Here is a 20,064-nt window from a genome sequence, read left to right as displayed (position 1 = left end):
ACTTCGGGCTTTGTAAATGTTCGTCTTTTGCATCGGCTAGCAACTGTTATGTGCGTGGAACAGAAGTTAGACTTGTATTTTCTCTCCATGGTGCGTCACGTACCATACGACTCGTATCGAAGTGGGTATATCAGTTGATATACCAAGGCTGATCTTGGTTTATCTGAACAATATGTGGACTAGGTAGTGGCGCTTCGATAATGGTGTGCATGAAACACTCGGAGGCCATATCTGTCCAGTCAATTTGGTCATATTCTTGCACGACACCGCCAGGCTCGAAATGGGTATTTTTTTCGTCCTATTTACCTGGCGGTACGCAACCTGAAGCTGCCTTTGCGTCTATGGTTTATTTTAACTGTTTGGTCGAACTTAAATCCGTCTGCTCGGTAATCTTCAAACCCATTGTCTCCTTATTTGGCATTGAATATCGAATTACTCGGGTTTTCGATCGACTTGGCGCGGTACGCTGTTCAATTGCCCTGTCAAATTCCTCTAACAGTCCGTAGCCTTGATTTTATGGCCAGATCAGCACGTGATCGGCTGGCACAGCTTGTACGAGCACATCGGACTCGGAGAAGTACGAGCTGTATGGAAATTCCGACCCTTCTAAACCGGGATTAGCTCCTATCATTACTTGAACACTGCTTTTCGACATTTTCCGAAAGCTATCACAAGCTTTGTTTTATCGGAGACTCCCAGCTTCGGCCGATTTCCTCCAAATCTCTTCTTCCGATTTGCGAAGCTGCTCTCACCAAAGCCAAGTGACACTAACCTGGCCAGAGAAACAACCATCGGTAAACTGGCCCACGCAAACCAGGGTCCTCAGGTTCCCTGGATCTCGCTAATGGGCGCACATGACGTGTTTGGCCAATTTACAGAAGGGACCGCAGGATGTTCTCCTAATAATGTGATTCTCGGAGATCAGCTCTCCGGCTGCGTGTTAGTTCTCCCTTCTGTCATCTTACGAATCCGCGTCATATTCTCTACCTCTGAGAAGCATACATGTTGGCCAGCACTACAAAGACTCGCACCTACTTCGCGACTCTTGCCTTTTGCCTCTGAACTAGCTGCATTACCCGTTTCAAGTTGCTTCATAGGCCAGTTCGATAAGGTGGCCTAGTGGCTTCTTTTGCCTCTTTGACAAATGCTAACTCTGTCTGGAAATACCAGAAAGGGGTCTAGTAGATGAATAGCGTCTCTCTACAATATCCTCAAACGACATAGGCTTCCTCGCCTCCCTGACCTTTTAGTCGACCTCACATTATTAATATTCCCTTGATCGATTCACTGCAGAGTAGACACACGCGAACTGTTGGCGTTCCGAGCTCCATAGCGGACTATCTCACGCACGAGTCGAGCTAATGACACACGCGATCGAACTATCCGAACTATACATTTTGGGAACAAGAAGGAAAAGATGGAAACCTCTTCATGATACTGGAGGTCCTCTCTTTCTTTCTTGAGTCATGGCCATGCTATTATCTTATGTCAGAGGGTCCTACAAGGTTATTAGAAGAGAACAGATTTTCTTTGAGAAAAGCTCTCTTTATTGGGGCCACGAGACGAAGTGTACCTCATACGCGGCTTTTAATCACGGATACCAAGTTGGCTACAGCAGGATTGGTGCCCGTGGGCTTTGGGGTCATCCACCAGGGGTTTAACAGCGTTCTAGTAAACAAGCTATACAATTTGAGAAAAGCTCTGTACGACCTTGGTTATTGGGCTTGACTAGCAAGTTTATATCTCGAATACAATGGTCGCAGCTACGTAGTGGAGACTCTTGAAATCCATACGCGATATTCGGCTTTGTTTTCCATCGCCAGGGTTGTGCTTTTGTCGTTCAGGTTTCTACCTTGTAGAAACAGGAGGCTATAAAATATGGCATTCACCTACGCACACATGATGATTCTTGCGTAGTTCTATAAGTTTCAAGGGCAGATAGTACGAGAGGTCAAATGTCACGAACAGATATCATTGAATTCCGTTCTGAGGTCTCTAATCCACGGCCTGTGCTCGTCATCTAGTAACCCATACGTCTTGCCATAGAGATCATCTGACCAAGCATCCAGCCACCACTGACTTGGCAACTGTTTTAGAAGCATGCAAAAATACAAGAATATGACTAACGCCTTTTGCCTGGATTCTCGCAAGAGCGGAAGGAAATCTTCTGCAACCAATGCAATCCAGACAAAGACATCTGTGATATCCTGCGGTTCCGTAGATTCGTAAAACACCCCATAAGACTTATAGAGTTCATTTATGGCATGATTGTATATTGCAAGCAGCCCATCATCTCTTTCTGACGCGTTGATGTTCGCCTCTAGATCCCCCAGGTACGTATGATGATACGGCCTCTCGCGGGTCTGAAAATGCGCTATGGTGCGCGTGATCATCGGTGAAATCAGAGGATTATCATTTGGCTCGCCAACCAGATACCTTGTCCCACAGAATAAAACGATCCAGTCGGGTGACTGTTCAGCGCCGGCCAGCGGCGCATCACTTAAATGTTGAGTGTTTGCTAGTACTAGCACCCCATCACGAGTCAGTTGGTGGTGTTTACCGTTTTGATAAATTTTGCTTACCGATATATATGGTCAAAACGGAGAAGATAAACAACTGTGCCTTGTTACTCTCCTGAACCTCCTGCATCAAACCCACCGCTGTCCGGGAGGACATCTCATGGTGTATCATGGACTTTTCAGAAAGTTGGTCTTTCCTCTCTGGGCACAGGTGCGCTAGGTGAAGGGCGGCCACCGAAAGTATGCTACGCATTACGTAGTCGCACTCGATTCCAAGTTTGACAACATTGAGACGCCAAAACTCGCGCATGATGGGGTTTCCTGAGAGCGTGTGCGCGGTGAAGTTGCAATAGTGATGCAATAGCTCGAGATCGAGAAAGTTCAAGTCTCCTGCGTGTTGTGAAAGGCAGAACATTGGATCTCGTGATGGTGACGATAGGAAGCCGCAGGCCACCCCGTGCTTGATGCAGTTCTTACATGCCGGTCTTTGTTCGTCACACTAGAGTTGTCATGTTAGTATCCGCGGATCCGGAAGACAACGTTATGATGCTTTTTATCCCACCGGCCTACTAGCCAGCTTTAGAACTTCTGGGCACGGGCATAGTGGATTCTTGGGGTCTAGATCGTAGAGCTATAGAGGGCTAGCCCGTCCAACAAACCTCCTAATGAAGGAGTTGACGGTAGAAAGAGTGCCTTGTACATACCTTAATCTTTCTAGATTTGCAAGTCTTGCAACCGGTTCGAGTTTTCGGATGCGAACGTCTTGATAGATTCGACTGCATTTTCGTAAACTTCGTACTCGGGAGTTATCCCAGGGTGGCTGGGCAGACAGGCGTAAAGTCTAGGGACAGTAAGCGGAACTACACGAGATAAAGGTTGTCATTTCTGCAACAACAATAGCTTCAGTAGAATCATTTCTGAACCCGGAAGCTCGAGAGCACGAAATAATGTTCGGGTGACAACACAAAGGAATCAGAGGCCGATTAATAGAGGGGGGGCAAAATCCACACCGAGTCCGCGGAGCCCTTCGTACTTTGATCGTATTCGCACTAACTCGGGTCTTCAAGGGGGCCAAGCTAGGCGGGATCCTTCAATTGGGCCGCACGGCGCCACACTAGGCTTGTCCTCGTCTTGGATTACCTGCTGACGGCCGCTGAGTCATACGAGATCATGGATATTCTTCTTCAAGCTGGAGATATTCAACGGTTGCTGTCTAGTCCAAAGGTGAAGTCCACCTTTGTGGTGCCTTGAACGGGGGTTATGCCATCATCATGATACCCGCCATCGGAACAAAAGTCGTCTGACAGCTGGGGCTTTGAAACCTAACTGCCATAGCTGTCCAGCCAGATCATGGCGCACGTTAAACAATGATAGAACGGTATACCGGGGTCTGAGCGTACCCGCCCACATCATCTATACCAAGGAATTCGCGATCCCCGGGCGTCTATATTCGATACAAGGTTGCGGCTAGAGCCCTTGTAATGCTACGTGTATTTACAAACGTGTCTAAAAGGAGAAAACTATGCGGTATGCTGTCTAGGCTTGCGTGTGTCTCTATACTGCTAGTACGGCCGTATCCGCACAAAGCAGTCATGCTGCGGAGAATAAGTGACACCACGCTTCGCCCTGAACCACTAAACCATATCGATCTGATCGTTAAACAAGACAGCACTATCTCGCAGAGCTTAGCCCCTTGAGGTAGTCGGACGCGCGGTGTATAGTGATACACGGAGCCCACTGATAGGTCGCTACAGTTTTAGCGTTCAAGTTCAGCCGAAATCACGAGTCATTTCTGCTCCTACACGAAGCTCCTTACTCTTCCATAATTGACAGATACACACAAGTAAGGCCAGTCTAGTTCGGGTGCTTTGATGCGGTGTTGACTAGGTAGTGGAGTCAAAGTCGAGACACCCGGACATGTGCTGCACGGCCCTCGTTCGATTTGCACCCCCCCTTAGGCCTCGCATCGAGGCTATAAGCCACTGACAGAATCTACCAGTAAACCATGCCGTAACGGATAAAAAGCTTATCCACCAATTGTGTCAGTGATGACACTAGTTCGCCATTGCGTCAACTGACATTGGAGGAAGCTTACTTCGCTTAACTTTTGGGACAGTGTGGGTCGAGGCTCGGCCGAGATCTACAAAAGTGCTCTGGAATAACATGATCTGAGCAGCTCCCAAACAATATGAGACAGATGCCCTAATCTTGTGTATGGATTTTTTGTTATTTTTATCATACAGTTTGAGAATCTCTTTGTTGAGTTGCCTCCCATTCAAGTGGTATAAAGAAGAAGCCTGCTGTAGTTGGGTATTGGTTAGCCCCTGAGATGCCTCGGTAGTAGGAACCAGCCAATTGCAGTAGTTTAATCGGCCCGTTTACTAACGAGTCATTCGCTTGTGAAGATTTCCTATGCTAAGGTTACAACTTGGGTTTGACTTGAACCGGGGGGTGGGTTTTATGAATCCGGAAGGAATCCGAACGTGAATCCCGAAGATGGTCGGGCATTTCCATACGGAATCCGGCCGGAGCCACCCACGTTGAATTTAAAATCACCGCGAAGTGAAGGGCCGGCTATTCGGCCCCATCTCCTGAATTTTAAGTTGGCTAGAAGGTTTTTCTAGCATTTCTATAGGATCCTACCGAGGAGCAAAAAGTTCAGCTTGATCTAGCCCGGACTTGAACCGGAGACCTTCAGTGAATCAGGTAACGTCGGGTCAACGTATTACACTGTTAGACTGACGTGATAACCAACTACACCACCAGACCAGTTGATGATTTAACGATCGTAACGAAGCGACTGTGTAAGACCAGGAGGCATACCGACTCCAACCTTAGCTTCAGCGGAAATAAAATTCCGCGAAGGTGGGACTCGAGCCCTAGTAGTGGGGGTATCTCAATGACAGCTGGCCCGCGATCTAGCTCCAAGGGTTCCTTGCACGAAGTCATTATCCGAAGATAGTGGCGGACATAGCTCAGTTGGGAGAGCGTCAGACTGAAGTGGGCTTCTGTCCCAGTAAACTTCAATCAATTTATCTGAAGGTCGTGTGTTCAATCCACACTGGCCGCATCTTCACTTTTTGACTTTTGTTTTCTAGTTGGATGCTTGTGAAGGACGCTTCGGCTATTTACCTACCTTACCTACTACCTATCATCTAGGCCAGCCATTTACACATAATATGACTGGCTGACGTATGAGAAACAAAACTATCTGACTGATTTTGGTTTCCACCATCCCGGACCTCCCTCCCTTTTTTTTTATTTTTTATTAATACGTGTAACCCCAACTGAAAGGGAAGCAAGCGGGGGCGAATCATCTGCTTGTAGTGAGCCAGCGAGCACCAGCCATGTCCAGATATAGCGTGACTCAGCATTCCGAACAAAGGCTCTATCTAATGTGAGTGGCCATTGACTTTGAATAAGCTCTGTTTGCCTGCCGCGGAATTTAGCGTCGTCATCTCCCTAGGATCAAAGGCAAATGGGAGGATTGACAGGGAGTGTCAGTGGGCGGGGGCATTGCTATGTCTCCCGGTTCCTTATAGTTCCCGTACATCAGACGGTTCAGGTATCCTTCCCAAAATGGCCAATTACCGAACGCTCGGGGAGTTTTACCTTCTTCTATTTTACTCTTCCCCAGTTCTTGGTACCGTACCCTGATGTCGTCCTGTCTTTCAGTTCACTTGGTTCCACTTTGCAAATTGCCGATCGCTGGCACCCCAGGCCCTCCCTTCGCGATAGAGAAGAGGGTGGCAGCCATGAATAATAACCGGGTGCATGACATTGCCAAGCCACAAACGGAACACCAGAATCAGTCAGACTGGTGGGTTCGGGCCCTAAGTACACCGGTAGATTGTGGGGAGCGAGTGTACAGGAAGGTGTAGAGGGAGTCGTATGTCAGTGTTCCTCGAGCTTTGGAGGACATGCTCCTGCAAAAGCGTTGGAACATGCAAGGACAGGGTGAATTTGTGTATGTTACCTACGCTTACTTAAAACCCTGCAAAACAGTTCGCAGCCACTCTGGGAAGCCAGGATGTATGTCCCATAGTGAATCAGATATGGACAAAGGGGCACGAGGAGCGGAATAAGGTGGACATGAAAGATAAGATCGCCTGAGGCAGAACTGGTTTTTGTTGTACGTGAATGTACCAGTGGTTCTAGCTCAGCAGGTTTTCAATCGGAGTCATCTACTTCAACGCAACCTCCGTTTGGGCATACTTCCCAAATGACACAGCCTCCCCATCCATGACTCCACTAACATACGCGTCACCGATCAACTCGTACATTCTGTCCCGCGTTGGTCGTACCACCAAGGGCACCTCGGACCCAAGAAGAATGCAGATATGATCGCCCTTTCTAGCCTCTCTTGGTACCATACACAAACGACCTTGTGTCGTGTAAGAGAATCTTCTAGGAGTTGCGGCAGAAAGCATACTCATTTCAACCGTTTGTCCAGCAACTATGAACCTCATCCTTGCGTTTTCGGCCTCCTCTGCGTCTTCAGAGTTCAACCAAACCTCCATGCCTGTAATCATCATTTTCACATAACCTGACATGTCGACATCAATGCGGTCGCTCAACTGGCTCCTCTCACATGTCATTGTCTTCCAAAATGCGTCAAGTCGCTCCGCGGACATGTCCTCAATGTTGTATGAGCCGCATGCGAGCTTTACGCATTGTCGGTAAAAGTTGAGGGATCTCCAGGCGTTGCTCGAGTGATAGCTGTCTAGCTGATTCAGCGGAAATGGCACACGCTTGGGTTTGGGAGGAAACGGCAACTCCGGCCAGAAGATCCCACCGTGTCCAATTTCGTCGATTACCATACCCGTGCACTTGAGGATTTTGTCATCCAAAATCTCGATATTCCCTAGTTCGGTCCCACCGGCCGAGAACCTCCCGTGCCGCAAAGTGTAGCTTGCCAACGTGTCCACCTCTTGATTTCGCAAATCAGGAACCCATGAAGGCAGTCCAGACAATCGCCTATTCTTCCATCGGATGAATGGACGGTGGTACCACGGGGCCAAAGCGTCGTTGACGAGCCTCTGAGGTGCAGAGGCTAAAACACTCAAGTTACGCTTCTCTAAAAGCTGAGATCGGGTGAAGCGCAAATAGCAGTCCTGAACCGACAACGCGTACAAGTTGTCTTGGGAGATGATACTATCCTTCTCAACATCTGATGCGTGGCCCAAGATACCCAAGATATGATCTCTGGGGTTGCTACAAAAGAAAGACCGCGTGGCTTTGACCCAATCCATTAGAGGGATGGGTTTCTTGCCACGATACCAATGGCTCAGGCGCATCAGGGAGAGGTTGTACAATCGCCCCGGAATAAATGATACCGTTTGATCCGTAAGTGACCCATCGTTAGGCAAAGCCTGGATACCGAATGTTGCCATCCGCAAAGCAAGCTCTGCTACAGACTCGAAGGGCATCTCAAATCTGCCACAGTACAGCAACGTCTTCCCGTTGAGGACAGCCTCTTGAAAAACCCACTTACGCTCGAACCAGGTGTGCCTCAGAAGCGAGCGTAGTGGTTTCCAGTCAATACTTTTTGTCGTTGGCTTGCCATTCTCAAAACGCTCGGCGTTCCGCTGGCCAAGTAACTCGGCACCTGCTCTATTCTTCTTCGGGTCATCTACGACCTCGGGAATCAACTCGAGGGCTTCGTTGATCAGCTCCACAACCCCATCGACGTCTTTGTCATCACTTCCAAGCCATATGAGAACGGATGCGGCTCTTGAGTAGATCTCGGTCATACGCACAATTTGATGCGTCTTTTCCGCCGTGTTCTGCTGGTCAATGCAAATTGAATCTGCCCACAGAACGACTTCTTCATTGGGCAGACGCCAGCGCTTGAGTGCCTCAAATAGAGTCTTAGTAATCTGCATCTCCTTGTCCTCGCAGATGATATATGCCTTGTCACGGAGGTTGCCCCAGGCGTAGGATACAGCATGGTACGGCACAGGGTCGTCGACCGGGACGATAGCAAGCTTTACTCGAATCTCCTCATCATGACGCCCTGGCAAGAGGTGAAGGAGCCGGAAACAGCCCTCATCTAGTTGGGAGTGAACATATTGTGGTGGTGGTCGGATCAACCTCTTCAGACGTGACAGGAGATCGGTTTTCCCATCAAGGAAGAAGGCGCGATAGGCGACAAGGGCCACCGCTGCTGCCAAAGTATAAAGTATCAGCAGGCCTGTGCTGGGCTTGTCGATTGATAGCATTTTGAACTGCCACGATGGACCCGGCTGGCTGGGCCAGCTTGGGCCTACGGAGCTCGCGACTTTTGCGGAGCTTATCCCCTCTGGATGAAGCTGATTCACCCTGGAAGGTTATAGGCGAGATTCGGACGAACGTGCCGTGAGAACCGAGCGGGTGTGCGTGTAAGCCAATAAAATGGTCTAGCCAGATACCCGACCCACCCTTTAATGTCAGCGGGACATCGCTACGTGCCTGCTTTGTATAGTGGATTACTGAACATTTAAAAGCTGCTGTCGGCTTTTTTTTTTTTTGTGACAACACTTAGAGCGTCGAACGGGGGAAAATCAAATAGGCATCATAGGACTCAAAAGAATCGAGCTCTTCTCTGTTACGTCCCTTGTATAGTTTTTCTCATTTAGCAGTAGGTTTGTTCAGTAATCGGGGCTAAAATCATCCCAATGTTCGACGTGATAACAGCAGAGTTACCGCTCTGAGCTTAACTGTACTGTGATGTGCAGAGTGGCACGGTAAGCAAAGGCACAAAGCTTCGCTGGCCCCACCCATAGCATGCCGCACCGCTATCAGAAAACGTACGTTTCAGGCTTCAGGGGAGCATTTGAGCCTGACTTACTTCTTAGCTACTGGTTCAGACGTTCGGATACCATTACCCAATGACTCAGCAAGCTTATCCATAAGCAGGCACATAGCTGTAGGCATTCTGGGGGAAAGATGTGTCGCGAATATGTGAATGTTATGGTTGTTATGATTAAGGTTCTCCTTTGGTCATGGGTCTCTTACATCCCCACCACTTCTTTCTGCGGTACCATAGGCGATTTACTCTTGTTATACACCTAGAAGGAAAGACACGCCGTATTAAAACTCTTCCCCCTAGACGTGCAGCCCTACGGGCGCATTTACATGAAAAGTCACTACACCTCCCTAATATAAAACGGAACCTCTAACTGACTTGTCACGACGACTTATGGATACCAATGAATAGTCTTGCTTTGCGTATGCCCAAATGAGCACTTCAGACATAACAGGAAGTTTGACTCTGGTACAAATATTTGATCTTGCAAATGCATTAGATTAGCTTGCGAGGCTGCATGAAGCTTCGTGACTCTATGGCCAACTTCGAAAGTTATTCTTTACTCAGCATCGCGCCGAAGGCCATTCATTCTGATAACTTCTGAGTTACCGTGATGACGCCCTCTCACCAGTCAAGTTGTCCTTTTCTGCTCACCTCGTTGCATTCTAGTCACACAAACTCACAAGGCATGGTACGCAATATGACGAAGACCCTGTAATGAGCTATTTTGGTTTGGCTAGACCCCGTAGACATTATGGGGCAGGTGACCTGGTGTCAAAATGCGTCCCCCACTCGGGTTTACAGAGGAACATAACCTTACCGGACGTCTCCTCCCGCTAGGCCAAACCCTCCAAAACAGCCGCTGACTACACCAGTGATACTTTCCCAAACTTTTCTTCAGTTTGCTACGCGTTTCTCATCTTTGCGCATTCAAAATGACTCCCGATAGCAAGGGAATGAGTTGTAGAGGTCGTTGCGAGCGAGATCTGAACATATCTCCACATTCCGTTCGGGGCCGTCAGGTTCCCGGTCAACCCGGGGTTTTTTTTCGGGTGCCATGCGTCTGTTCGCATGAGTGCCGACGAACCCATACTCTGCTCGAATGATAGGGGGGAATATACCCGACACAAGAAATCTGTGACAAGGGGCCCATCACTGTTGCATATGAAGCCAAGGAGAATGGGGCTGTAGCTAGTAACACTGTGTTTCACTGCCAAGTGAAAGCTACAAAAAGAGAAAATAGTTATTAGCAAGAGAAAGCGATTCAATCCATCCACCACGACATGAGGTAATATGTCAGGAAAATATCATACCAGGGCATAGAATGTGGTGCCACCCTCTTGATTATAGCTGCTCGGAAGAAAGCATTAGATGCCATCAATCAAGACTTAACATTTTCGATTTATGTCGCTAGTCCTTGGTTAATGGGAACCACTTGTCTTTTATTGATTGCATTTCTCTCTAGCATCTGACAAAACAAGCATCTCATCGTCAATGCTCCCAGAAAAAGACATGTCCTTTGAAATTGAATCCAAAATTCTAATGCAGCAATGGCACCCTGCATCTTAAGTAGATATTCCTTGTTTGTTTCTGTAATTCCACCCATGAAGTCTGCTCACTACTATGTGGAGAGTGGCTGTACGCGTTCCTGTTGGAGCTTCAGGTATCCATGTCTATGGTCATCAGCCTTACAGGGCTAAGTCCTCAACCTGGACTCGTTCAGCTCCTCCTCAAAAAGTGTGCATTTTCTTCAACATAATGTAGGTTAGCGGAAACTTCATATCAAGCTTGAATATACCAGTTGCAAAAACAAGAAAGGCTAGTCGATCTTTTGCTACAGACTTCAAATTCTCCTGCCGCAACTTGGTCATGCCAACCCACGAGGAAGAGAGGGTAACGCCATCTAACACCACCATGCTCGTTGGAGATGGATGCTTGGCTAGCAGAATTGCAGGTGGGTAAGGCGGGCCTATCTATCCATAAATAACCTCATCCTTGGCCATCAAAGATGTTCATCTGTTCTTGATACCCATTCCCGAGGACATGTGGGTCGTGTCCCAGTCGCGTGGAACTTCCTACCGGTCAGTAGCATGACTTTGATGGTATTCTGATTCTACTTGATACAGAGGTAACCGGCAGTTGGCATGTTGAGATCAGTTCGTTGCTCAAGTCTGGCCTGGCATTCTCATCCGGTGATGAACTATAAGAATGAAGGGCATAGAACACCATAATCGTTGACAATAGAAACCAGTCTCTCACCGCCTCTTTCGTTCTCTTCACCCACAGTCGTTCTTTTACCTTAGAATTTCTGACAGCATGTCTTCCACTCTTTTTTTAAAGCATCTTCTCATAGGCGCGACCCTTTTGCCAGGCTTTGTATTCTCTTCTCCGGTGGCCAACCCAGGCAGAGTTACCGTTCCAGCTTCTTTGGAGACCATTAAACCCGATGTCATTCAGCATGGATTTTTGGATGACGCTGCCCTTGAACGTCTCCAAGAGTCTTTAACTAGGTCAACACGACCAACACCATCACCCAAGCCCAACAGGGTCAAGAGGCAGATGACAAGCACGGCGCAAGGATCGCTTACCATCGCGACAAGTGATGCTTTTGTATCCATTGATGTCGGGGACATCAACCGTGTCGACAGCAACCCAGCAAATTGCCACTCTGAAACGCTTAACGGGCCAATTCAGGGTCTACAGGTGTTTATGGGTGCCGCTAACCTGCGTGCAATGAATGTTACCAGCTCGAGTGGCAACACGAGCTCCATCACGACCGTAAGTACTCTCAAAATGTTATCAAATGGGACAAGCTGAACGAACGTTGTTGCAGAAGCTCGACAACAACAAGGATGCTGGCGATTTCACCTTCGAGAATAATGAGCGCATTAAAGAATTCTGGGTTCTTGAGAGCCAAGGCAACTTCCTCGGCTTCAACTTCACCACCGCCAACGGCAAAACCTACTCTGCTATGGCCACTACTCTCCGAGACCCGCCTCCAATGGTCAAGGTTCCTATCGGCTCAGGCATCCTTAGTCGTATTCGCGTACAGTACTGCGATATAGGCCTCATCGGTCATGTAGGCTGGGATTTCCTCGACGATCTCCAGTCTGTGAGTATCAGCAACCTGGCCTACTCTGGCTTCACGGACAACATCATGCCGTCCGGACCGGGCACAACCGTCACCGTTGGATCTCAAATCCTCGACAACCGTAATTCCAGCACGGAGCAAATGATAACTATCCAGACCATCGACGCCGTCACCAAGTCTCACACGGTCAGTGTAAATAACCAGTGGACTGTCGGCAACAAGGTCTCGGTTGAGACTGAGGCCGGCATTCCATTCATTGGCAAGTCGAAGGTTTCCACCGAATTCAATTGGCAGGTTGGGAAGACCACGGTAGGCTATACACTTTCCACAACCCCTTTTCTCAACGCTGACGAAAGGCCGTGCCAAGACCGAGGAAGACTCTGAGTCCGAAACGGTAACCAAGTCATCTACCGTCAACCTTAAATGCCCTGCTAAGAAGTATTGCGTGGGCTCGTCTTTCTATACCTCTTTTAAGATGGACGTCGATGTTGAGGCTACTTTCCGCGCAAAGACCAAGTCAGGCAAAGACTTCTTCTGGGTGCAGAAGGGCAAGTACTCTGGTGCCGATTCCCTTGCACTGCAGCTGCAGGTTGACGAAGCTGACAATGTCATCCGGCGCGGTATTGCAAAGGAGTTTTGATATCCAACACTTTTTTTTTTTTTTTTTTTTTTTTGATGCCTGTGTATCAAGGCATAGAAGTGTGAGTTCGTTTTAAAGGAGGACACATTTCCGTATGACTATTTGATTATTGGGTATGGAGATGCTATGTTTGTTATCGAAGTTATGACGATTGCGAGGTTTTCATTTTGTTATTTAAACGAAAGAAATACAATGCAATTTGAGTTGTATAACCTAGCATCAGGCCATTCTGATTGCCGTGCTTTGGTATACTGGCTTAGTTGGTTGATAACCATTTGTAGCGCAGTTCATTCGAAGTATCACTCTTTCCTATAATGCATCTGGGCCTCCTCAATTAAACGTACAACATCTTAGTTTTCTTATCTTCCATGGTACTGGTTAGTCTTGGTGAGTATGATGTTGTCCCGGTAAGTGCTGGTATATCTATAAGAAGAGACATTTGACAACAGAAAGCAAAGTCGGAAGTTGTCGGTGATTGTGATTATCACCTCGGCAGGAGCGCGCGGCCCGCAACCTTGTCATTTGCTTGCTTCATTGATTAGACTTTAAGGTTCGATAGGGCTGACTACACCTTGTTGGAAACGAATGATCGACACGTTTGTCAAGAAACAGCCCGGTCGTCGCCACCAGGTTATTCCCGCTCAAATTGCACCAGACTTATAGAGGCCTGGTAATTATCTAAGCTGATTAACAAAATGAGGCTAATCAACGGCATGACGCCTGTGCGTCAGTATATCGACTGAAAAAGCTAACTTCGCTCAAGTTTGAGGCTACATAGCTTCAAGCCCTGGGTAACTCCCTTCCGTGTGGTTGGACTCCACACTTGTCAACTTTAACACTAAACCCCCCCAATCTATAATGACTAATCTCTCCCAGAATGGCGGTAACTTATGAGTCAAAAGATTCAGTTGTCGGACTGCTGCAAAGTATGCGCCAAGCTGAATACTGTGCTTTTCGTCCCCTACACGGATAGCGCCTCATCAGCGATGTCCGCTATATACAAAAGTGAGAGCTCTTGTAATCATCTTTTTATGAAAAATTGTCATTTCGCATCAATAGTCCTCTACAAACTGAACAAAAAACATTTTCCTATGCCCCAGTTTCACTTGTACGTATCGGTGAGACAGATGCCGCACTTAGTAGCTACGATGTTGTACTGATTACCGAAGACGACGTTATGGGGTTTGTTCCACCTGGACGCCATATTGGGTTGGAATGAGTGGGATGGTGCTAATATGCTTGGATGGGGACGTCTTGAGAGGTGACGCGGTTGTAGTTGAGGTTGATGTGCTAGTTAATGTGACTTTGAAAGACTCAAGAAGTGCGTCCACTTGAGCGTAGCACGAATAGCCATCCATACAACTCCCATAAGGTTTGGACGATAAATTATGCGTGAATGATGTTACCTAGTTAACCTTTAGACCCTATGACGGTATGACAGAGGAGTGATGCAAGTTCCCTCGGCTTGCCTTACCCATCTGGAAAAGTTTCAATTTATCAAGTTAGTCTACTCAAATAACACCTCGCAGTAATGGTATCAACCGCAACACACCAACAGATACAGTCACAATTAGGATTAGGATTGTGTCTCAACCGGGATACAGGACTCCAGGTACAACGGCGAGGAGGGAGGTTAGTAGAACATCCGATGGTATTCAAGAGGCCAATGACGGTACTAAGTTCATTGAATCTCTTATAATTGTTTTAAGAAAAGCCGCTGGTTAGACTGTTTTAAGAAAGAGATAAATAACAAAGAGTATTGCAGAGAGACTTTTGGCACTCAATTTAGCAGAATAACCCATGGGACAGGACGAGCCTTCGGCACAAGTTATAAAGAAGACTGAACTTCGCATGTCCTATAAAAAGCACAATGAAGTTGAAAGAGCTTCACGGCTTTCCTGGTCAACTGGCTGGGATGTGTTTGCGGTACTTGCCAGTTTGCAGCTCTGATCTGGAACAACCAGCGTTTCTCGAATGGAAAATTTCCTTCTCAAAGCCTTCTACTGGATTTTTTCGGGCAGTCAATTGGGTTTCAGCTGCCTTCAGTGCAATGCTGTGCTTTGGCAGCAGCTCTAGCTGTAAAAACAGAGTCGATGTACTAATGATTGCGTAGACCGCGGAGAGCTTCCAATTGTTGCTGCTGGCTGGAGCAGGGGACATACATTCTTCCATCTTGACTTTGAATCATCTTAACTTTCTACTTTTCTTAAACACGGCGAGTTCATGTCCTCTCCCGGTTGGAAACATGGAGTTTACTGGGGTTGTAAACGCGACTGTAGAGTTTCCTGGACTCGCAGACTTCCCAAAAGCGGAACAATGTAAGAAGCTGGCTTCAAAAAGTGAGGCGAGCCCTTGAGGCTTCAAGCTGAACGAGGAGGATTATGTGAATAGCGTTCGGAAAGCCATGTTCCATTTTGCCGGGCCTCTAAATGATACATGGCCTGCCCCAGATGGTAAGGTAGACTAGCATCGAAATTTTGCAACGCCACTCGCAATTTAGCAAGTGCCAAGGTGCGCAGTTGCATGCTTTTGATATATTTAATTATAATTTATACCTTGCTGTGCAACAATTGGTCGAGTTCCCGAAATGATGCGAGTCACCACCGAGAGGCAATGGGTTGCATGTCTTGTTGATTACCTTAAGTCAGAGGGATTCATATGCTCTCTACTGTCTTTGGCGGACCAGAAGTATAAAGGCTCCCCGTGCAAATGCTAATCTCCATAGACAACAACTTTGCCGGATGGAATAGCTAAAAAAGGGCTCTCGAAGATTCTAATGGACTAGACCATGCCTAACGGTTCGCTGGAGGCGAACTCTCAAGGCAAGTACTATTTAGACTTTACCTCTTTGTCTCTCTCGTGTATGCTAACGTTGTCTCTTTGCTCTTTTATCTTACCTTAGCACCAGTGCCCATACCCATCCCATCTTCTCCCCGTATGGCTCATCCAGGGTAGCTTGGGTTCTAGACAAGACTGTCTAAAACTGATGCCAGACCTTCATATGTGCAATTCCCGGACAGGTAGCCGTTTTCCGTCTTGGCTTATAGTAACGTGAAAAAGTAAGGTCTAGCACGGAGCTGCTCCACAAAGCTGAGCATGGCCATGTCAGATATGTACTTGGGTATCAGGAACAAAATTGTACATTCTCCACAGGACCGTTCAATTGATTTGAATCTGAGGGTTGGGAAAGCCCGTTAGGAATAGAACTAGGCAAAATAAGAGTGTAAATATAACCTCAAGGTGCCGTTACAGTACATCTTAGCTGCGCGTAGGTTTTGACGACAATGCCAGACTGTACTGGTGTTGAATATCATCGCGTGACCTTAGGGTGACAAGTAACTGGAGGACACCTGAGTTGAAAGCTGGCATGTGTATGTCTTGTAGATGTGGTGGTGGGCATTTAGTTCCAAGAATGCAGATCACCCAGACTCTCATAGCACATTCCCAAAAGGCAAGCTTGGCATGTCAAACACAAAGATTAAAAAAAAAAAAAAAGTAATCAATTTAAATGCCAGACCCAGTTCGGAAATGCTTTCATTATCTCCAAACGCCACGATGCAGCCCCGTTCCCCGTCAACCATTATGCGTACTCTGTATGACTACCGTTCTTTCCAGTTTCTCAATTCAGTGTATGTTCATTCGGCTTCTCCCCGGACCTCTTCCCGCCATTACTATTCCGCCCCTTTGGTTGCCGTGGTTTCCGTACTTAGTCCTCGCCCAAGCTCTCCCTCACACAGGCACGACACCTCCTTCTGAAATCCTTGTTCTTGCCTTCGCGCTCCTCGCGAAACATGCGTGCGGCCTCCACGTTGGCGGGTGACTCGTCGTTGGGGCCGTGGAAGAGGCTGATGGTGCTCAACAAAATTGTTTCAGGGCTCTGCACAGGACTCCACCGTTCAGATGCAGCCTCGTAGCCGTACTGATCCTCCTCTGGTGGGTGCAAAATAGATATGCACAGCCGGCCGTCTGGGTATATATTGGGGTGGAAAGGAATCGGGGTCTGGAAGGTCAGGGATGGTGGCATCAGTGGATAGTTTGGCGGAAAGACGAGACGTGCGCGAAAGTTTCCACCTGTTTGGCAGAGAGTCAGCAATCAATTCAAGACCTGAAGCCTTTTTTGAGAAAGATAGGGTAGGGACAGAGGAGATTGCTAGATTTGCCGAGAGAGGCGCGCGCAAGGGGAACATACTGCCATAGTACTTGCAGTCGTCGCTAATCATGAGCATGACCTCCCACTCAAAAATATTGTTGTCGTTGACCAAACCGCACGAGATTCCGGGTATGTCCATGCCCGTTTGCATTTCCTTAAGCTGCCGGCGGAGCAGCGAGGCCGCTGCTGCAGAAGAGGATGCCATTGTGTAGCACCTTCGTATGTTTCTTCAGGGTTTCGCAGAGAGCCGTACCCGAATCGGTGACACGTGAGACGCGGAAACGGCGGAAATGGAGACTCGTTGGGAAAATGCGGGCGTGGCAGGTCGAGTCGCACGACGCTGGGTATCTACGAGAGCGATGACGCCTGCGGCTTCTTCTAGGAGAAGGCGGAGAGTGTAAATGTGGCGGTTTGGGGGGGCAAACCAGCAGTGGTGAGGTCGTCGAAATCGGAGCCAATGCAGTGTGGGGTTGACCGGGCGGCAGGGGTCTTGACGCCAGTGGCTGCTTCACCGAAGGACACCGAGGGGAAGTGTGTCGGTAAATAAAGCTCCGATCCGGGGCTCAGTAAGGTGCCGTTGAAGGGCATCCACTCCGTCAGTAAAGCCGCCAGGCCCTCGTTTGCAGGATCAAAATCACCAGGTTCATCCGATTTTCCTTTATTTATTTCTTTTGCAATTTCTTCTCCTCAACTTCAACCTTCAAAGATTGGGGTATCATTTTGCGTTCTGACAATCATACACCGAGCGACCTTTCCACGGCTTCACTTCTTCTTCGACGTCCCAAAACCCGTAATACCCATCGCGGCCATCATGTCATCTTCGTCGTGCTCTCCTTCAATTCTCACATCTTCTCCATACTCCGTCTTGACCTTCTCAGCTTCCTCCATCTTGATTCTCCTCCTTTCATCCGCCTCTTTCCGCTTCTTCCTCCTCTCCTCCGCTTCTTTCAAGCTTTCCTCCTCTCTCAGGGCAAGCCGTTCCTCCAAACTTGTAGCCTTTTCCTTTTCCAGGTCCATTTTTCGCTGCCAGAGCATTTCGATCCGCTCCCTAACTTCCTCCGCAGTTGCTCGTTTGACTTCTGTCGTCTGACCGGTGTTTGCCAGATGCTGTGGCGTGTTCAGATGCTCCACGAACTGCTTGTTGTCTTTAAATGTGAGGTCACAGGCATCACAGTAGAATCCTGCTCCTCTACCACGCTTTCCGACGCCCGCACCGGCCGGTACGAGCTGCGTCTTGCCGACCTGTGCGCTAAGATCCAAGACGTTCCGCCGGGCTTGTGTGAATGTCTCGTTTCCGGTCAGAGGCTTGTGATATTTCTTTCCCGCCATCTTGGCTTCATATCGCGCCTTTGCTTCCTCCTTCTCCTTCGCCTCGCGATCTTTGGCTTTGGCGGCGTACTCATCCAGGTCCCAGTTCTTACGGAAGTCGGTATCGCCTGCTGGCGCGCCGTACGCGCTGCCCTTTTTGTCGGCCATTGTAGGTTCGTACTCGTCTTGTTCCGCTTATAAACAATACTTTGTAGAGGTCAAAATGGTGCCTCGATACAATCGATGGATCGCTTTGTCGTCTGGATAGGTGATGGTTTGAAAACCGAGGCTGATCCCAGACGCGTCGATGATGAAATTTGATGTTTGGAAGACAGACTAGCCGGGGGTCGTCAGTGGGCGAAACTACAGGGATTCCGATCAGGAAAATTTGGGGGGCGGCCAGACAAGACATGGGCCAGGGGTTAGTGATGGTGGGGTTGCAGCACTAAAAACTACTACCCCTCCATCCGTTCCCCTCCAAAAAAAAAACTGCAAATGAAAAAATAAAGCGTCGGATCGAAACAGCATCTCCCTAGACTCCTGGATTGTGACGTTGTAGTGTTTCCCTAGTGGTATCTTCGATAACACCCGCGAAATGCTGTACCTCGTTGGTCTCGGTCTCTCTGATGAGACGGACATTACTGTCAAGGGCCTCGAGGTCGTCAAGAAGGCCTCTAGGGTCTACCTGGAAGCCTACACCAGCATTCTCCTCGTTGACAAGGCCATCTTGGTGCGCCCGATCTTATTTTCAAGCTTCCATCTACCTGAATAATATCACGTACTAACATGCTTATCATCTGATAGGAGAGCTACTATGGGCGCGAGGTCGTAATCGCCGACCGCGAAATGGTCGAGTCCAACAGCGACGAGATCCTCCGCGATGCGCAGACCGAGGATGTTGCCTTCCTCGTCGTCGGTGATCCCTTCGGCGCCACTACCCATACCGATCTCGTTCTCCGTGCTCGCGAGCTCTCGATCCCTGTTGGCACCGTTCCCAACGCTTCAATCATGTCTGGCATCGGCGCCACTGGCCTGCAACTGTACAACTTTGGCCAGACCGTGTCCATGGTCTTTTTCTTAGATAATTGGAAACCTGCCTCGTTCTACGACCGCATCAAGGAGAACCGGGATATTGGTCTGCACACGCTTGTGCTCCTCGATATCAAGGTCAAGGAGCAGAGCTTGGAGAACATGGCACGTGGACGCAAGATTTACGAGCCCCCAAGGTACATGACTGTCGGTCAGTGCGCTGCGCAGATGCTAGAGATTGAAGAGGAAAAGAAGGAGGGAGTCTATGAACCTGACAGTCTTGCGGTTGGAGCGGCGCGCGTGGGTGGCAAAACCGAGAAGTTTGTTGCCGGTACGCTGAAGGAGCTTTGCGACACTGATGAAATTCTTGGAGGACCTTTGCACAGCATGGTTCTACTCGGAAGAAGGGCGCATGAACTCGAGCGGGATTACATCCGCGAATTCGCGTTCAACAAAGAGACATTCGACAAGAGCTGGGAGGCAGGTTATGGGAAGCAATAGTCATCATTCATGTCCCGTAATTCGGGTTGGTGTTGGTTC

The 20,064-nt window shown here is 48.4% G+C and overlaps 6 protein-coding genes across 6 annotated transcripts; 2 read left to right on the top strand and 4 right to left on the bottom strand.

The window, feature by feature from the left end:
- Positions 1–1,958: 1,958 nt before the first annotated feature.
- On the bottom strand, positions 1,959–3,301 carry CTRU02_212352 (C6 zinc finger protein; the record flags this gene model as incomplete). Its single annotated transcript, XM_036727010.1, has 3 exons — positions 1,959–2,524; positions 2,583–3,018; positions 3,224–3,301. The coding sequence occupies 3 exons, from the start codon at positions 3,299–3,301 to the stop codon at positions 1,959–1,961; spliced, it is 1,080 nt and encodes a 359-aa protein (XP_036581254.1).
- A 3,402-nt stretch (positions 3,302–6,703) lies between these two features.
- On the bottom strand, positions 6,704–8,740 carry CTRU02_212351 (ankyrin and het domain-containing protein; the record flags this gene model as incomplete). The annotated part of the gene is made up of 1 exon (XM_036727011.1): positions 6,704–8,740. One exon carries the CDS (start codon positions 8,738–8,740, stop codon positions 6,704–6,706), a length of 2,037 nt encoding a protein of 678 aa, XP_036581255.1.
- A 2,882-nt stretch (positions 8,741–11,622) lies between these two features.
- Positions 11,623–13,037, top strand: CTRU02_212350 (uncharacterized protein; the record flags this gene model as incomplete). The annotated part of the gene is made up of 3 exons (XM_036727012.1): positions 11,623–12,084; positions 12,140–12,706; positions 12,765–13,037. 3 exons carry the CDS (start codon positions 11,623–11,625, stop codon positions 13,035–13,037), a joined length of 1,302 nt encoding a protein of 433 aa, XP_036581256.1.
- Positions 13,038–16,743: 3,706 nt separating this feature from the next.
- Positions 16,744–17,392, bottom strand: CTRU02_212349 (ubiquitin-conjugating enzyme E2; the record flags this gene model as incomplete). The annotated part of the gene is made up of 2 exons (XM_070205817.1): positions 16,744–17,108; positions 17,227–17,392. The coding sequence occupies 2 exons, from the start codon at positions 17,390–17,392 to the stop codon at positions 16,744–16,746; spliced, it is 531 nt and encodes a 176-aa protein (XP_070060630.1).
- Positions 17,393–17,949: 557 nt separating this feature from the next.
- Positions 17,950–18,663, bottom strand: CTRU02_212348 (U4/U6.U5 small nuclear ribonucleoprotein component snu23; the record flags this gene model as incomplete). Its single annotated transcript, XM_036727014.1, has 1 exon — positions 17,950–18,663. The coding sequence occupies one exon, from the start codon at positions 18,661–18,663 to the stop codon at positions 17,950–17,952; it is 714 nt and encodes a 237-aa protein (XP_036581258.1).
- A 427-nt stretch (positions 18,664–19,090) lies between these two features.
- CTRU02_212346 (diphthine synthase) lies at positions 19,091–20,025 on the top strand (the record flags this gene model as incomplete). Its single annotated transcript, XM_036727015.1, has 2 exons — positions 19,091–19,225; positions 19,300–20,025. The coding sequence occupies 2 exons, from the start codon at positions 19,091–19,093 to the stop codon at positions 20,023–20,025; spliced, it is 861 nt and encodes a 286-aa protein (XP_036581259.1).
- Between the last annotated feature and the right edge of the window lie 39 nt (positions 20,026–20,064).

The sequence above is a fragment of the Colletotrichum truncatum genome, assembly GCF_014235925.2.
Source record: "Colletotrichum truncatum strain CMES1059 chromosome Unknown Contig_0008, whole genome shotgun sequence".
Taxonomy (NCBI): domain Eukaryota; kingdom Fungi; phylum Ascomycota; class Sordariomycetes; order Glomerellales; family Glomerellaceae; genus Colletotrichum; species Colletotrichum truncatum.
The sequence above is the reverse complement of the archived record's forward strand: the minus strand, read 5'-3'. Positions and strand labels throughout refer to the sequence as shown.